Below are 20,295 nucleotides of genomic sequence, written 5' to 3'. Positions count from 1 at the left end.
TAAATAAAATAAAGGTATTTGGTCCACCTACAACTAAAAACAATTTTTAAAAAATCAGTGCACAGGGAGGGGTCTGGGGTTGTGGCTCAGCAGCAGAGCACTTGCCTAGCACATGTGAGGCCCTGGGTTCGATCCTCAGCACCACATAAAAATAAATAAATAAAATAAAGTTATTGACAACTACAACTAAAAAATAAATATTAAAAAAAAATTAGTGCACAGATGTGGAGAAGTTAGAACCCTTCTGCAGGCCAGAATGTAAAACAGGGCAGCTGCTATAGAAAAAGCATGGCAATTCCTCAAAAGGTTAAACAGCAATTTCACGCCTACAAAAAACACCCAGAATTAAAAAGAAGTATTCATAAACAATGAATGTTCATGGCAGCACTATTCACAGTAGCTGTAAGGTAGAAATGATCAAAATGTCCATCAGCTGGTGGGATGAATAAACAAATATGGGATTATCCACACAATGGAATATGATTCAGCCATATGAAATAATGAAGTATCAATTCATGCTACAACATGAATGAACTTCAAAACATTACCCTAAGTGAAAGAAGCTAGACACAAAAAGGTCACATATTGTATGATTCCATTTATATGAATTAAAAGACAGAAAGCAGATTAATGGTTACCCAGGACTGAGGGAAGAACAGGGAATGACTGTTTATGGTACTGAGTTTCCTTTGGGGGCTGATAGAAGTATTTTGGCACTAGACAGAAATGATGACTGCAACCATATGACATTTTTAAGTGTTATTAAAGTAATAATTAAGTATTATTGAAGTAATAAAGTATTAAATAATTTAGCAAGGTTTGACAATGTCAGTTAATATACAAAATCATCTGTATTGTTACATAACAGCAGCAAACAATTGAAAAATAAAATTAAAAACCAATTTCATTGATACATTCAAAAAAGATATATAAGACCTCTACACTGAAGGTAGCAATATTGCTGAGAATACTGCTGAGAAAAAAATAAAAGACTCAATAAATGAAGATATACCATGCTCATTATGTCATATGTTGTCACAGTACACCCTAGGTAATTTATGAAGAGAAGAAATTTATTTCTCACAGTTCCGGAGACTGGAAAACCCAATTTCAAGGTGCTTGCATCTGGCGAGGGCCTTCATGCTGCATCATCCCATGACAGAAAACAAGAGGGTGAGAGAGGGAACAAGAGAGAAAGAGAAGGGGACTGAACTGGCCCTTTTATAATGAATTCACTCCTGTGATAATAGCATTAATCCATTTGTGAGTGTGAAGTCCTCATGTCTGAGTGCCTCCCATTGGGCCCCACCCTCCAAATTTGTTTGGGATTGTTTCCAACACATTCTTTTGGGGGGACACATTCAAACAAATGCAGATTTTAAGACTCAGTATTATCAAAATGTCAATTCTTCCCAAAATTGTAGATTTGATGTAATCCCAATTCCAATGGCATTTATTTTCTTTATAGAAGTTGGTACCCTGCTTCTAAATGGTAGAAATACAAAGGACCTAAAACATTGAGAGTAATCTTGAAAGACAAAATAGAAGGGGCATAGATAACATGATTTAAGAGCAAGCTATGGTAATCATGACGGTGTGATTCTGGAATAAGGATCAACAAATCAACCACTGGAGCACAGAAAACCCAGATTTAGATTCACACTTTCATAGGAGCTTTTATACCATAATCAGGGAAAAAATAAAACTTTAATTCCCCTTAGCTAATCCATACCTTAGTTTGCTTTTTTTAAAAAGTGCCTAAAGTGAAATAATCTATTAGAAACCTCTAGTATACACACTTATGTAAAAATCTGGGAATCAGGAATTGAACAGTGAATTTACTTTGCCTCCATTTTGGTAATTATTTACAGGCAGGAGGAGACATCATGCAATGGATCTGTTGAAGTTGTCTCTTAAAACTCTGAATTCTAAAATATTTTGGTACAAGTTTCTTCTTTTGAATTGCCAAGAAGTTGATCTTCAGATCCTACAAAAGGTTATGCTTTGAAATACAAAACTGCTTGAAACTTTTAAGAGCTTTTCCCTCCTCTTCCCAGACTGAATATGAAACATTAACTGTTTTAACTCCACATGGTTCCAAACTTGATATGATTTAATTAGGAGAATATATCACACCTAAATCAAATGCTTTACATATAATCTATTCTATGATAAAGATGCCTGCAAAATATTTCACACCCTCTCAAGGATTCACAGTGAGTCTGTGTCCCCACCACTTGACTCAGGCTGTGACTGATGGAATATGATGGAGGTGAAGATTTGTCTGGGACAAGGCCTCAAAGCATGGCAGCTTGTGAGTTTAACACCCAGCTGCCATACTGAGGAAGCCCAATAATGAAGTACTGTAAGGGGGACCTGAGACTGACCACTGGTAAACTCTTAGCCAAGTCAGCACCAACTTACCAGCCATCTGAGTGAGCCATGTTGGTACTGAAAATAAATTCTTCTGCCCCATTTGAGACACCCAGATGATACTGAGGATCAGAGACAAGACCTGCTTGCCTAGTCATTGCCAAACTATAGATTAGTGAACAGAATAAGTAATTGTCATTGTTTGAAGCCACTCTTTTGGAGTGTTTAATACACAGCAAAAGACTGGACCATTCCCCATTGTTACATACCCCTTGTCATGAACTGATTTTCTCAAAATGAAAGCCTGAATGCACCAAACCCAGTGACTTAAAGTTCACCAAATCCATCTCATCTATATGACTTCAGAAACAAACAGAAACAGCCAGGCACCTGGAAACTCTTCACTGCTGCTTTATTGTGATGCACCCACAGTACAGAACCTCTCACACAGCTGTGAAAGGGGAAGTTACATTGCTTTTTGGGAGCACCTTCGTTTTTTGTTTCTATTACCACTATGAAGGAAGTAAATCATTTCCAAAGAACATTTTAAATTCCAAGTGTTTAAAGACAGCTTGCATTTCATCATGTTTGGAAAAAAAAGTAGCATGTTTTAGCCAGAGCTGGAAAATTTTTTTGTAGCCTTGTTTTCCCTTTGATGTGGATCAGAAGTCTTCACTGTCTGATTGAACCAGTCTATAATTTTCATATGTAACTTTTCATATCAAAAATGTTTCATTTTTACATCTACCTACAAACAGATGCTGTTTAAAAAAAAAAAAAAAAAATACATACACACTCACAACTAAGTTTAAAACCAATCAAGAACAACAGCATTACTAACAGAGAAAATGAACTTTTGCTGCCCTCTCCTGCTAAAACAATGAAGTACTAAAATACCAAAGATTTATGAAGCTGAAGCAAAATCCTCAAACTAAAAGCAATGGACATATCATTCTCTTATACTTCATTCAAAAATCAGACCACAACCAGAAGATGTATTGTTAATATTTATATTTGAAAGTTCCCCATTGATACATGAGGTTTGGATTACAACTTATTTACAATAAGTGATTTCAAAAAATAAAAATAAAAGTAAAGAAAGGGAAGGGGAGAAGGGCTAAGAGAGACGAAAGAAATAGAAGGAGATACAGGGGAGGGAGGAGAGCAAGGAGGAAGGAGAAAGGTGGAAGGGGGAGAGAAAGAAAGAGGGAGAGAAGAAAAGGAAACCTATATTCATAGACATCATAATATGGGATGTTCATTTCCAAGAGAGATACTACTGCTGCTATCGTGCACAAGAAGCAGCACAAATTAACATTCCACTAGATCAAAGTTTACTCAACTTTCTCTCAAGATGCACAATCCTTCTTTTAGATTTTCAAAATTAAATATAGAGGAATATAAAATGCATTGCCAATATACCTTTTACAAAAATCCTTTGTGGCTCATCCCTTAACTCCACTCAGAGAAGCAGCTGAGCCAGAATACAAAAATAAAAATATTCATGTGCAAATAAAACATCACTGATCATGTCTGGTGCCACCTTTTTGCTACAGGTGACTGTCACTTTGTGATAACATTGGTAACAGCATCAAAGAGAGAATCTCTTCATTTCCTGGGCAAGGTCAGTGCATCCAATTAATGGGGGGAAAACAGGAACATTAACAACAAAACAAAACCCTGAAACACTTAAAAATGCCAATAACATCCTAACATCCATACATCCCTTTCCCACCCCACCCCTATCCCCACAAAAAAATAAAAAAGCTTTTAAAGCTCTAAATATACTTTTTTTTTTCTTTCCATAGTGTGATTGAGCCTAGGGCTATACATTTAGGTATAGCAGGTGCAACTACAAGCAATTCCTGGCTCTGCACCCTGGAATGCCCCACGCATAGGAGGAGGTACAAAATCAATGAAATCCTTCCATTTAGGCAAAGAAGCCCAAGATGAAGGAGCTTAACCCTGCTTGTGAGTATCCAGCGGCATCAAGGGTATTATTTATTTTTTTAATTTTTTTCTTTTATTAAAAAACAGATGTTAGGGAGAGCAAAATATAACAAACTTGAAAAGGACAAAAACTAAACACTGAAGGCAAACAACTGGGGACACTTGTACAATAAGAAAAAGGAATGCATGCTTGATTCAAAGGAGATGGGTCACTTCACTCACATAATTGTTCTGGGCCCACAGCCTAAGGCCTCAGCATCATTCTAAACCACAGGGTTGTGTGTATATTTTTTCTTCCAAGGACACTCTTACTCCTACCCCTGAAACCAATATGGTAGGGATAAGGTTGGAGTGATCATCACTCACTAACGACAAATATTTGCTATTTAAAAAATATATTTATATATAGTTCTGAAAACTATGAAGCAAACAAAATATAACACAAAGATGCATTTGTCACAATTAACTCAAGTTGCAGCAACAGCAGAATTGCGGGAAGGGACAGAGAGAGGGCTGCTGCAAATGCAGCAAGTACGTCCTTAAATATGTCACATAGTGCAACAGTCAGATTACCTAAATTACTCCGTGTCACCGCACACAACATGACAAATGTCACATTGTCACTTTCAGTTTAAAAAAAAAAAAAGACAGTGTTTCTTCTCAGAAGTTGCCCTATTAATTTTCAACAGGTAGCTCTAATTGCTTCTTTATATATGTCTAAAACTTGGCTTTATTCTTCTCATTTTGGAATGATCAACATACAAAACTGACACCAAGGATAGCTGGGTCATATTCACCTCAACTCTGAGGGCAGGGTAAGGTGCAAAAAGGAAAACTAGGCTTTCTCATTTCATTCTGATGGGCAGAGATTCTTCATAAACCTGTGATTTTAATGCCTTCCATCTAAAAGATGAATTAATGGCAAATAAAAGTTTACACGTAAAAAATAACTGTAATGCAGAGTCAAAACTGGGAAGGGCTAAAACCAAAAGGGCTAAAGAAAAGATTTGTTATAAATTTATTTTTATAATTAGTATTTGAACTTGCACCTTTGTTCCAACACTGTTGAAGCAAGTTGTTTCATTTTGGGCAGCCTCTGCCAACATTATACTGAATCCCCATCAATGTTCCTTTTTGTTTGTTTAAAAAAAAATTTAAAAACTATCCATTCCATTAAACCATGTTGTGTTGGTGATGCATATGACTTTTTTTTTTTTTTACTGCTGTTTGTTTTTAGGAATAACAATGCCAAATTTTGTTTTTGATTCACTTTTTTTTTTACAATTACCTAGATGATAATATTCATAATCAGCTGACTTTTATGTACACACAATGACCTAATAATCTGGAAACATTTCATAGGGGAGAAAGGTCAGCGGCTATTTTTTTCCCTTTTTCTTAGAAACAATAAAACTGTATATTCTACTTTATATTTCAATGGAAGGAAGAAAATATACAAGCCCATATTTATATTGTATTTCTACTGAGAGCAACAATAGTTCATATGTTCGTGTTTGCTACTATCACAACTTAACATATGAACAGAGGATGAGCTCTGTATCATGAACACTGCTGGAAATGATGATTTAAGATTATCAACTCACTGCTGCCATGTCCATAAAAAGCAAAAGCATCCTAGAAACGAATCATAAAACATATCTTTTCATATATAATAATGCAACCACATTAGGTAAGCACATGATGTACACAAGTTTTATCAGCAATTTACCTACCCAAGTTGTAAGATTCTTCTTTTAATACAAAGCAGAGAGCCAATAAGATCTATCTATAATACAGCCCTAGATTTTGTTTTTTGTTTTTTTCTCAAACAATTTGGTCACGATGCACCTTTGATATAAAAGCATTTTTAAACTTTATTATTAATACTCAGGACATTAGGAATTTCCAGCTTTTTTTCAGTAGCATTTGTAGAACCACTTTTGGTAACAAATACAGTAGTTAGGAATAAGCATCCAATTCAGAATGCATAATGTTTATCCTGAATCCTTTCCGGCTAAAAACAGGGCTGGCGCTGTGATGAGATATAGAACGAGAATCTACAAAAAACACTGTAACATGTTTGTTTTTTTTCCAGAGGCTACATCCTCTTTTGCTGGAATACTTTATAAATACATATTAAAAAGTAAGGCAACAACTCCAAACAGTCCAAGCTGTTTGCTCAACTCTTTTCCCAATTAGATTCGCAATCCTGGCGATCAATTTCATGGTTTTATTGTTTAGTGTTTGTCTTTATTTCATATGGTCCAAAAAGGATGTCTTTCTGACATTTCTAAAATGTCTCTGGTATATTATGTTCAATGATGTATACAACTAATACTGGTCAGGTACTGAAGCCTGTGATGTCCCAGTGCCTGTTTTCAAAGGATTCAAGACATTGATTTGGATTCACCATAAACTGATGCATGAATCCAAAATTCCCTTCCCTACTATCTTTATCACCTCTTCTCTTTTTACTCCTAATTTTAAAACTAAAGGAGTACCAGGACTACCTGGTTACTGGAAAGATGTTCACCCCAGCAGACAAAACTTTCATCTGGGACCTTTAAAATTCAGGATCCCATTTCACATGGACATTCAACTCATGAAGATGTGCAAAAGGAAAAATGTCAAATTACAGTCAAGTTATCCAGAGGAAGATGTTATACAAACTTATAAGGAAATGACAGTCTTTTTTTTTTCTTCCTTTACTATAAATACATTTAACAGCTTAGCAGAAAGACAAGCTAAATTTAAGATTGTTCACATTTGAAAATTGTATCATACTCTCTGCTAGTGATAAATAAGAACTCCTGATAATGGAATTTTAACATAGCAATTTCATCAACAGATCTTTAAAGACTGCTTTTTTTTTTTTTTTATAAGAGGGTTAGAACAATGATTATGTTTGCAAAGTTCTGAGAAGTCCATCTACTGTCCAAACTTTGGATTGAAGTCCTTATTTTTTTCCTTTACTTACAGACAGGTATATACAGTGCTGTTGTAATAATGAAACAAATGTGAAATCTACTGTAAAGTTGCACAATACAGAAAACTGTTGCTCCATCTTCTACTACATAAATGTGACTCCACAGGTTAGTAATGTTGCTGTCATATTTTTGTTAAGTTGGAATTATCCCATCACGTCTAAGACCTCTCTTTAACTCCAGATCCTCCAATTTTTTCCATAATTCTTCACGCTCTTTTTCTTTCTTTTTCTCACTGGGAAAGAAACAAAACACAATGTAAACAGCTGAGAAGGTTTAAAGAGATTGTTCAATAATAACTGCCCCTTCACATATTATCACATATTATCCCTAAGGTATGTTGTAAATGTCTTTGAAAAGTTTGACGTTAAGTTTGTAGGCTTTACTTTTTGGTTTGTCTTTCTAATAGGGTTTTTTTTATGACATTTAAAAATATATATACACAACAGTAGTACTAATGAAAAGAACTGAAAAAGACTATTTTAGGGCTGGGGTTTTGGTTCAGAGATAGAGAGCTTGCCTAGTATGTGTGAGGCACTGAGTTCCATTCTCAGCATGACATATAAATAAATAAATAGATAGATGGATGTCCATGATCAACTAAAAAAAAAAAAAAGACTAAGATTTCAAAAAAATTTCCCATTTTATTTAGCTTAATACAGAAAATTAACTTCAAATCACTGAGAAACAAAAATCAGGATGATTTATGTATATCCGTTATTCTAAAACCAAGGACACTGAGTGATTTTAACATGGGGCCTAGGGAATCTAACTTTCTCTTTGTCCACAAATACATTCTCAAAAAGGATGCTGGTATGGTACATGCCTGTAATCCCAGTGGCTCAGGAGGCTGAGGCGGGAGGATCTAGAGTTCAAAGTTAGATTCAGCAAAAGCGAGGTGCTAAAAAACTCAGTGAGACCCTGTCTCTAAATAAAATATAACATAGGATATAGGGGATGTGGCTCAGTGGTCCAGTGCCCCTGAGTTCAATCTCCATTACCCCTCCCCCACAGAAATAATACCAGAAATGACACTCATACAAGGTGAAGAAAATATATTCTCTGTTCTTCATATCAATTTTTCCTAGGCCATGTATATTCAAATTCTTTGGCAGTGTCTAAAAACTTGTGATTTTAGTTTTAATTATTGATCTGGATGGAACTTTGTTCATATATATATAGTTGTTATTTTAAATTACTGAGACTTCAAATTTGGTTCAATACCAATTTTACTAGTGATTTCCAGACTTCTAGACTTTCATTGTTTGGGAAATTTTACCAAAAAACAGGCAACACAAAATAGGGTCAATAAATTTTACATTGCCAAAGGCATTTTAAACTAACATATATTTAAAAATAAGGAAAGATGTTTTAAATATCAACCAAGTGGGGGGTACATAATCAAAGAACATGACTATCTTATAAATTTTATATAAATTCATATGTATTAAAAATAATTCAGTCAGGCACACTGGCTGATGCCTATAATCCCAGTGCTTTGGAAGGCTGAAGCAGGAGTATTATAAGTTTAAAGCCAGCCTCAGCAACTTAGCCAGGTCCTAAGCAGCTCAGTGAGAACCTGTCTCTAAAAAACATACAAAAAAGAGCTGGGGATGTGGCTCTGCAGTTAAGCACCCCTGGGTTCAAACCCTGCTGGGGAAAAAAAAAAAAAAAATCATTACACTAATCCCTAGTTTTCTCATGTTGCAGTGAGCCAATAAAAAGCATGTGAATTCCATGAATTCAAATAATTTCTGAAAATGGTAGCTCTGCCATCTCAGGCATGGGAGAATTGATCTCTCTATACAATCTAATTTTGCAAAGATTTAACTTCAGCCACAGCACAATTTTTTACTAAAAGAGAAATTCATATAGGTTAAGTGAAATTTCCACATAATTCCAATGCCTCACACTTTTTATGTTATCACCAAAATTTTGGAAAAGTCATTACTTCTATAGCAACAGATATTTATCTTCACCCTCTACTCCCCCCAAAAAAAATCCTCTAGAGAAACCTAAGTAATTATATGTTCTCATTCCACTGAATCTTGCAAAAATATTAAATTACACAATAAGATAGATAAAATCTGTTTCATAATTGCTATTTTGATAACTTAGGCCTTGTTTACTATTGATTTCAGCTATCTCAAATGCAATTTGCATAATATGAATTTCAGTGGACACAATCATTTTCAAAGAGTTATCTAGTTCTTAATTTTAACCCTGAAAAATTGCCTTTACAGAGTAATAAGGAGCAAGATGAGATAATCCTCCAATCATTCAGATTCTTCACTATAAGCAAACTCTCTTGCAAATTATCACTTTCTGTTTCTCAATACAGTTTTTGAATAATATTAATCTAAATAAATGTTCTCAGGGGCCAATTTGAGCACATATAAATTAATCTATAGATCCTACTGAGTTTTAATGCATTTTACCTCTTTTATAAAGAAGGAAAAGGGGATGGTAAGCAAGGGCCTGGGAATGTTATTGAACTGAAAAACAGATCAACATATGTCAGGTTCACATCACCCTAACTTGCAGTTTAAACTACATATTGACAACACTTTTCTCATCTTACTGAAATACTTCACTCATGTTTTGATCAGCACTTTTAAGGCATTCAGTCCAATTTGTCTTGTGGGCTTTTTTCCCAGATGAAATTTATGCTGAGTTATAATAAAGTCTTCATACTGACAACTTTAGCTTCAAAAATTGTAAATACAAACATATTTACTGTCACCCTTATTCTTCCCCACTTTCTCCCACCTATCACTATAGGTGGGAATTTCAAAATCTAACCACACTGTCATGTTGGAGATATTGTCAAATTTTCTTCCAACTTCAATTTTACATAGAACCAATGTTGGCATATGTATCTAACGATGTTAAATACTTATTCTCCCCACCATTTTTAGATTTCTAATAATTAAAAATATGTTCTGAACTGAAACCATTAACTTCTTGGCCATCCACAGTGAAATCTTTCATTTAGTTCTTCTTTGACACTACCAAATAAATCTCTTCATTCTCTTTTCCTATTCCCAAATCTATGGAGAGACAAATGTGTTCATTTGTTTTGTATAATGGCTTATAGCTCATTTGACCAAGATATTGCTCTTCCTTTAAAATAATCTTTCTGCTCCATGCTTGTGTACCCATCCATCTTACAGACTGAGGGAGGCTCTTGTGGTGGGGCTCCTGTCTATGTGGTGGAGGGCTGCTGGAACCAGGTTTGGAGTTTCTCAGTGCAACAATTTTATAAATAAAAGCACCATGTAAGTGAAAATCTCTCCCCACTTCCATGCTAGAGGATGCCAAGGAAAGAGAACTGCTATAGGCCTTCTCTGTGAGCCCAGGAAGAGTGGATGGTCATCCAGAAGCTTAAGTTCAGGGCGCAGAATGCAGAGGTTTTTCTTGTGGGTCACCAGATAGAGCTGTGGACACAGCACAAGGTCACCCCAGCACCCTCCACCTCACCAAACACCCTATGTGGGAAGCAGACGGAATCCATTTTGGAAAATGTTACTCGCCATCTATCGGTAGGCGTGGCAACCAGCGCGGTTCTGCAGCTGACCAGAGAGATTTTGGAACTATCAAAAGCAATATAAATATATAGGGGGAAAACATTAATACAACAGTCACACAGAGCTGGAAAGAAACGTGAGCAGTATTAAAAGACAAGGAAAGAAAGGATCACAAACGATACAGGACAATTCAACATTAGAAGAGGTAACATCTGCAGCAGAAGGAATGTTAGATAAAGATTTGAGGATTGACCAGGAATTACATAAACAAATCCAAGAAGCAAAAGATCAACTCTACAGGGAGATACAGGTTATAAAAAAAAAAAAAAAAAAACAACACAACAACAACAAACAGAAATCCTGGAAATGAAGGAAATAATAAACCAAATTAAAAATTCAAATGAGAGTATCACCAGCAGAGTAGAACACTTAGAAGATAGAACATCAGACAATGAAGACAAAGTATATCATCTCGAAAGGAGTGTAGATAGCACAGCGAGACTGATAAGAAACCACAAGCAGAACATCCAAGAAATATGGGATAGCATGAAGAGACCAAATTTAAGAGTTATTGGGATACAGGAAGGTATAGATGTCCAAACCAAAGGAATGAGCAATCTGTTCAATGAAATAATATTAGAAAACTTTCGAGACATGAAGAATGAAACAGAAATCCAAATCCTAGAAGCCCACAGGACGCCGAATGTGCAAAAATCACAATAGACCCACATCAAGACACATTATAATGAAGATGCCCAACATACGGAACAAGGAGAGAATTTTAAAAGCCACAAGAAAAAGGAAGCAGATTACATTTAGGGGTAAACCAATTAGGTTAATGGCTGATCTTTCAACACAGACTCTGAAAGCTAGAAGATCCTGGAACAACATATTTCAAACGCTGAAAGATAATGGGTTCCAACCAAGAATCTTGTATCCAGCAAAATTAAGCTTCAGGTTTGAAGATGAAATAAAAACCTTTCATGATAAACAAAAGTTAAAAGAATTTGCAGCTAGAAACCCGGCGCTTCAAAACATCCTTGGCAAAACATTACATGAAGAGAAAATGAAAAATAACAATGAAAACCAACAGTGGGAAGTAGTACAGTAAAGGAAAAACTAATCAAAGAGTAAAAACAAATCAAGTTAAATAACAAAAATAAACAAATATGGCTGGAAATACAAACCATATCTCAATAGTAACCCTAAATGTTAATGGCTTAAACTCACCAATCAAAAGACATAGGCTAGTAGACTGGATTTAAAAAAAAAGATCCAACAATATGCTGCCTACAGGAGACTCATCTGATAGGAAAAGGACCTTGGAAGCAAGATATCAAATAAAACAGACTTCAAGCCAAAGTTAATCAAAAGGGATAAAGAAGGACACTACATACTGCTCAAAGGAACCATACACCAACAAGACATAACAATCATTAATATATATGCCCCAAACAATGGTGAAGCTATGTTCATCAAACAAACTCAAATAGACCACAACACAATAATCATGGGTGATTTTAACACACCTCTCTCACCACTGGACAGATCTTCCAAACAAAAGTTGAATAAAGCAACTATAGAACTCAATAACATAATTAATAACTTAGACTTAATCGAATATATCAACCAACATCAAGCAGATACACTTTTTTCTCAGCAGCACATGGATCCTTCTCAAAAATAGGCCATATATTAAGTCACAGGGCAACTCTTAGCAAATACAAAGGAGTAGAGATACTACCATGCATTTTATCCAATCATAATGGAATGAAATTGGAAATCAACGATAAAATAAGGAAGAAAAATTCCTACATCACACAGAGAATGAACAATATGCTACTGAATAAACAATGGGTTATAGAAGACATCAAGGAGAAAATTAAAAAATTCTTAGAGGTAAATGAAAACTCAGACACAACATATCGAAATCTCTGGACTCTGAAAGCAGTACTAAGAGGGAAAATTCATTGCATGGAGTTCATTCCTTAAAAGAAGAAAAAGCCAACAAATAAATGACCTCACACTACATCTCAAAGCCCTAGAAAAAAGAAGAACAAATCAGCAAATGCAGTAGAAGGCAAGAAATAATTAAAATCAGAGCTGAAATCAATGAAATCGAAACAAAAGAAACAACTGAAAAAATTGACAAAACTAAAAGTTGGTTCTTTGAAAAAATAAATAAGATTGACAGACCCTTAGCCATGCTAACGAAGAGAAGAGAACCAAAATTACTAGCATACGTGATGAAAAAGGCAATATCACAACAGACACTACAGAAACACAGAAGATAATTAGAAATTATTTTGAAACCTTATACTCTAATAAAATAGAAGATGTCACTAAGTCATATGATCTGCCCAGATTGAGTCAGGAAGATATATACAACTTAAACAGACCAATATCAAGTGAGGAAATAGAAGAAGCCATCAAAAGATTACCAACCAAGAAAAGCCCAGGACCAGAAGGATATAAAGCCAAGTTTTACAAAACCTTTAAAGAAGAACTAATTCCAATACTCTACAATCTATTTCAGGAAATAGAAAAAGAGGGAGTACTTCCAAATTCATTCTACGGGGCCAATATCACCCTGATTCCAAAACCGACAAAGACACCTCAAAGAAAGAAAACTTCAGACCAATATCTCTAATGAATATAGATGCAAAAATCCTCAATAAAATTCTGGCAAATCGGATACAAAAACATATCAAAAAGATCGTGCCCTATGATCAAGTGGATTCATCCCAGCCATTAACATTATAAATGCTATCTACGCTAAACCTCAGGCCAGCATCATTCTAAACGGAGAAAAACTGAAGGCATTCCTTCTAAAATCTGGAACAAGACAGGGATGCCCTCTCTCACCACTTCTATTCAACATAGTTCTTGAAATACTGGCCAGAGCAATTAGACAGATGAAAGAAATTAAAGGAATATCTATAGGAAAAGAAGAACTTTAAACTAGCACTATTTGCTGATGATATGATTCTATACCTAGAAGACCCAAAAAACTCTACCAAGAAACTTTACTAGAACTAGTAAATGACTTCAGCAAAGTGGCAGGATATAAAATCAACATCCATAAATCAAAGGCATTTCTGTGTATCAGTAACCAATCCTCTAAAAAGGAAATGAGGAAAACTATCCCATTCACAATATCCTCAAAAAGAATAAAATACTTGGGAATCAACTAACAAAAGAGGTGAAAGATCTTTACAATGAAAACTATAGAACCCTAAAGAGAGAAATAGAAGAAGACCTTAGAAGATGGAAAGATCTACCTTGCTCATGGATAGGCAGAATTAATATTATTAAAATGACCATACTACCAAAAGCACTATACAGGTTTAACACAATTCCAATCAAAATCCCAATGGCATTCCTCATAGAAATAGAAAAAGCAATCATGAAATTCATCTGGAAAAATAAGAGACCCAGAATAGCTAAAGCAATTCTAAGCTGGAAGAGTGAAAGAGGTGATATCGTTATACCAGATCTTAAACTACACTACAGAGCAAGAGTAACAAAAACAGCATGGTACTGGCATCAAAACAGGCTGGCGGACCAATGGTACAGGATAGAGGACACAGAGACTAACCCACAAAACTACAACTACCTTATATTAGACAAAGGTGCCAAAAGCATGCACTGGAGAAAGGATAGCATCTTCAACAAATGGTGTTGGGAAAACTGGAAATCCATATGCAACAAAATGAAATTGAATCCCTCTCTCTCACCATGCACAAAAGTTAAATCAAAATGGATCAAGGATCTAGGAATTAAACCAGAGACTCTGCGTCTAACAGAAGAAAAAGTAGGCCCTAATCTCCATCACGTGGGGCTAGGCCCCAATTTCCTTAATAAGACACTGATAGCACAAGAATTAAAACCAAGAATCAACAAATGTGATGAATTCAAAGTAAAAAGTGTTTTATCAGCAAGAGAAATAATATGTGAGGTGAATAGGGAGCTTACATCCTGGGAACAAATTTTTACCCCTCACACAACAGATAGCGCTCTAATCTCTAGGGTATACAAAGAACTTCAAAGGTTAAACACCAAAAAATCAAATAACCCAATCAACAAATGGGCCAAGGACCTGAACAGACACTTCTCAGAAGAGGATATACAATCAATCAACAAATATACAAAAAAATGCCCATCATCTCTAGCAATCAGAGAAATGCAAATTAAAACTACTCTAAGATACCACCTCACTCCAGTAAGAGTGGCAGCCATTATGAAGACAAACAACAAGTGCTGGCGAGGATGCAGGAAAAAGGTACACTCATATGCTGCTGGTGGGACTGCAAATTGGTGCAGTATGGAAATTCCTTGGAAAATTGGGAATGGAACCACCATTTAACCCAGCTATTCCTCTTCTCGGACTATACCCAAAGGACCTAAAAACAGCATATTACAGGGACACAGCCACATCAATGTTTATAGTAGCACAATTCACAATAGCTAAACTGTGGAGCCAACCTAGATGTCCTTCAGTGGATGAATGGGTTTAAAAAATGTGGCATTTATACACAATAAAATATTACTCAGCAATAAAAAAGAATAAGATCATGGCATTTTCAGGGAAATGGATGGCATTAGAGAAGATTATGCTAAATGAAGTTAGCCAATCCCAAAAAACCAAATGCCGAATGTCTTCTCTGATATAAGGGAGGTGACTCAAAATGGGGTTGGGAGGGAGAGCAAAGGAGGAAGGGGAATAGCATGGATGGTGAAAGGAGACCCTCATCATTATACAAAATACATGTATAAAGATGTGAATTTGATGTTAACATACCTTATATATAATCAGAGATATGATAAATTATGGTATAATGTTGTATTAAGAATTGTAATGCAAAAATAAATAAATAAATTTTTAAAAATGCAAAAAAAATAATAATAATCTTTCTCAGACAGGTGCAGTGGCACATGCCTATAATCCCAGGAGCTCCGGAGAGAATAGCAAGTTCAAAGCCAGCCTCAGCAACTTATCAAGGCCCTAAGCAACTCAGTAAGACCCTGTCTCTAAATAAATGATTAAAAAGGGGACTGGGGGTGTTGCTCAGTGGTTAAGCACCCCTGGGTTCTTAAGTACCAAAAATATAAGTAAGTAAGTAAATAAATAATCTTTCTCTCTTATAAGTAAGTAAATAAATAATCTTTCTCTCATTAAGAAAGTCTACTCACTATAAAAAAAAAATTCACTTTGTTATGCCAGGTTATCAAAATTTATCTATTCTTGCTCCCCTTGGTTAATCCTTATCTTTTAAAGAGATTTGACTATTTAGTTTAGCTCATAAGTGGTAATGAAAGTTTCATTATTCATTCAATATGAGCCAATTAATTTTAATATTTTAGAAATAAGTTCTTCAATACCTTTTTTTTTCATTTGGCATGCTGGAATTGAATACATTGTGTTGCACATGCTAGGCAAGTGTTCTACTACTGAGCTACACCCTCAGCCCTTTCAATATTATTGATAGGATTATATAGATTTAATCATTATTCAAGTAGGATGATAATAACGAGCTTTCTGTTGCTCTAAAAGTCAAATGCTATGCGCTACACACTCTTTAATGTTGTATCATAGTATTAAAATGTTCCCTTAGCTAACATTTTTAAAAGATTTCAATTTATGTTTGGGGCATGGAGAGTCATTAAAAATTTAATGATTTGCAACAACTGCTAATAGAGCGAATTTCAAGTTATTTCGTATATAAATATGAAACAACAAATCTCCTACTGTGTATAATTATAATGCACCAATGAAAAAGGGAAAAAGTTATTTACATTACAAGTGTGGCACGACATATCCTATAAATGATATCTATCCCAATATTGTGGTAAAAAAAATCTCAGACTCTGCTTGTTGCTAATACTTGCCACATTCTAAAATAAACTTGTTTTTCATAAGCCCCATCCCTGGAGATTTAAAAAAAATATATCAATACAATGGTCCTTTGCCCTCTGCCACCAAATCTTTCCCCTCACTGCTCTTTTTATCAATAAAACACATGTAATACATTCAAAATCAGGCAAAGCAAAAAAGCAAGGAAATGCAGGCTTTTATCCAGGAGGTTCAGTAAGGTCCTGGCTATGAACATTCACACGCACCTCTGAAATCCATGGTTTTGTGATCTAGAAAGCTTACATTTGCTTCTTGGTGGTCAAAGTCAAATCAGAGGCCTAAACTACTAAGAGTTCTCCAGACTCCTTAATTTTCCTATTTATGTCTTTTGGAAAGTTGGACATATTGGACAACAAATAACAAAACAGGAGAATTGTGTAAAGGAAGTCAAGAAAGGCTTTACTAAGCCATAAGCATCTACTATAGAGGTGTCCACTAATTTTTCTCCCTTATGGTCTCAAACATATTAAGATTCATCTAATACAGATTATGAACCTTCACATTCTTCTCACTGCCTTTAAATTGTAATGAATTTGTTGAATTCTAGAATAGAGGTAAGATCTGCACCAAAAAACTAGATGATGGTGCTTCATCCTTCCTGCTGCTGGAGTGAAATACAATATCAGCCGAATTCTAGTCCAAGCAAGTTAGGAATGGGAGTGAATCCAGATGGCAAACTACCTGATGGTCTCCTTATGTGGGCCTGAAATACCAGTTATGTGCCAGGCTCTTAACCCTGAGGCAGAACTGAAATAAAGGAAGGGAGGAAAGCAGGCTTTATCAAAATGAAACTTTCAGAAAGCTTTATTATTCAATGGCACACTAATAATGACACAGCTAATGAGCATGCAAAAATGAAAATCTAAATAAACGAAAGTGTGCTGGCTATGATTTGGGTACAACTAGGCAACTTCAGTAAAGAACAAGGAAAGAACTCAATAGTTTAATGCACTACAGACAAAAAAGCTTTAAAAAGTTACCGCTGACGATCTGACTTGTATGTGGCTGTCAGCTCATCAAACATGGTGCTGTTCATTTCCATAAATGCCTTCAACACATTGTACACTAACGCCACAATAGCCCTATGAATCAGAGAAAAGGGAACACATTGGTTAGTCTTACATAATGGGATGCTGAATGAAGAAAACGAAAGCACAACTTTTGTCTGAATGAGCTCAACTGCAAACTGTTTTCATCCCTGTATAGTTGGAACAACTAGAAGTGACCTATAGTTCACTTCCACATAAAGGGATTTAAATTCTTTACTGTTCAAGGCAAGATCTTTCTGAGGGGGATGGAAAAAGTGGGGGGGGGGGGGAATCTAATTTTACCCTTCTAATTACTGGTACCCAGAATAGATTTCCCAGGGCCACCTGATAACTTTGTTTCACCAAAAGGCAACTTCAGCCGGGAGCAGTGGTGCACACCTGTAATCCCAGCAGTTCGGGAAGCTGAGGCAAGAGGATCACAAGTTCAAAGCCAGCCTCAGCACAAGTTAGGCACTAAGCAACTCAGCGCTGTCTCTGAATAAAATACAAAATAGGGCTGGAAGTCAAGTGCCCCTGAGTTCAATCCCCAGTACCCAAAATAAATAAAATACAGCAACTTCACCCTAAAAATAAACACCTATGGTAGGACTAACCTTAGAGACCTGAAGCTACAAAAAATTTTAAAGAATTAATATACATAAAATCAAAATCAGAAGCTGTTCCCATGAAAACAAATCATATACACAGATATACGCAAACATCTATGTATATACGTAACATACACACACATTCATACTCAATGTTCATTTTTTTTCCCAGTTGTGATTTGCATCAATAATCCATCTACTCTGCTCAGCTCCTTTGCTGATCCAATACTGATGCTGACAAGACAGATAACTGGCAAGCTGGTGGTGATGGTCATTGTTAGTTATATAACATATAAAACAAAATTCTGACCCATCCTTTTTTAACAAAATGCCTTTATTTTTATGTGGTGCTGAGAATCGAACCCGGGTCCCACACGTGCTAGGCGAGCACTCTACGGCTGAGCCACAATCCCAGCCCATGACCCATTCTTATTAATGGAAGAATAAGCTCTTGGACAATGTGAGAACTATGTCATGATGGGTTTGACAGCCTCATACTAGAATCTAAATAGCTTTACCCTTCACAAAAATATACAATGTTATTTCCACCTTGCAACAAATGTGCTCTCAATACTACTAAGATGACATTGGTAAAATTAATATATTAAAAAACCATAAGTCTGATTTTTTTCAAAACATTTATAAGAAAGTAGTTGCTGAGTAGTGTCTGTCCTGTATCCATTAAAAGGAAAACTTACGGTCATTTCTGTTAAGGTTCCAGATTGACCTTCCTCTCAAGGGGAGTGGTGGAGAAGCACCAAATGCTGAGCAGTAATAGACATTCCCAAACACTACTCTCCAGGTCCTCAAGATATAATAAGACTTAACTGTTTACCATTCCTTTATTTTTGCAAGTACTATTTTCAAATTTGACAAGTTTGAAAATGAAGAAATGTGATATTTTACAATAACATGCAAATTTTTTAAAAACGCACAAATACATCTATTAATTCTTTAATTCTATATTAAATTTTCCTTCTGTTCTATATAAAATAAGTAAAGCAATTCAAATAGAGAATGCTTTAACGTTCATAGGGCTGGATTAAATTTCTTGAGGATTCTAAAGTCCCCCCCCCATAGAATATGTCTAATAATTGAGTTGTTTAAAAATAGACCTTGCTATAAAATGCAAATCTACTCAGACGACTTCCCTCTTTGAAACCCTCAGTATCTCCTTATCAACTATTTAGTTAGGATTCATGTAGGCCTAATTCCTCTTTCTTTCTTTTTTTCTGGGAGTGGGGTGGGGTACTGGAGATTGAACCCAGGGGTGCTTAACCACTGAGCCACATCCCGGCCCTCTGTATATTTTTATTTTGACACAGGATCTTGCTAAGTTTCTTAGAACCTTGCTAAGTAGCTGAGGCTGGCCTTGAACTTGTGATCCTCTGCCTCAGCCTCCTGAGTTGCTGGGATTACAGGCGTATGACACCACAGCCCCCACCCTAACTCCCTTTTCTAACCTCATCTTCCAGCACCCTGGCCCAAAGACACTGAGCCTTAATCCTCCCAACTTCACAGGTCTCAGAACTTGACAGGTGCTTTTACATCTATGTGTCTTCTTATGTGATGGATGGGCCCCTGTCTGAAAGGGATTTTCCCATCCCAAATTTTTGGAAGATTTATGGACTGCTACCCATCACCCACTCTGAAATCTCTCAGTTTCAGAGTATCCCCAAAATATATACCTTCACAGACAGGTCACAAAGACTTACAAGTAAAAACAGTGCCATTTTGTTAAAATATCTATTTACCTCAGAGTCTCCCAACCAGTCCACAAATTCCTAAAAGTAGGAATTTTATCTTTTCATATAACTGTCTTTAGCAACAAGTACATCATTTGGCACACAGTGAGCATTCAAGACATTTTATTATGCAAAAGAGGAAGAAGCAAGGAGGGGGGAGAAAGAA

The 20,295-nt window shown here is 35.7% G+C and overlaps 1 protein-coding gene across 2 annotated transcripts in view; it reads right to left on the bottom strand.

Moving 5' to 3' along the window:
• Nucleotides 1-2,768: 2,768 nt before the first annotated feature.
• Nucleotides 2,769-20,295, bottom strand: part of Ppp2r5e (protein phosphatase 2 regulatory subunit B'epsilon) — a 157,186-nt gene continuing 139,659 nt past the window's right edge. For both annotated transcript variants that reach the window (XM_027929450.3, XM_027929451.3), the window contains exons 13-14: nucleotides 17,729-17,830; nucleotides 2,769-7,542 (exon numbers count right to left, since the gene is read on the bottom strand). In XM_027929450.3, coding sequence (XP_027785251.1) covers nucleotides 7,443-7,542; nucleotides 17,729-17,830 — 202 coding nt within the window. In that variant the 3' untranslated portion in view covers nucleotides 2,769-7,442. The remainder of the gene's footprint in view (nucleotides 7,543-17,728; nucleotides 17,831-20,295) is intronic.

Source organism: Marmota flaviventris, chromosome 2 (genome assembly GCF_047511675.1).
Source record: "Marmota flaviventris isolate mMarFla1 chromosome 2, mMarFla1.hap1, whole genome shotgun sequence".
Taxonomy (NCBI): domain Eukaryota; kingdom Metazoa; phylum Chordata; class Mammalia; order Rodentia; family Sciuridae; genus Marmota; species Marmota flaviventris.
Note: the sequence above shows the minus strand (reverse complement) of the source record. Positions and strands in the feature narration are given on the sequence as shown.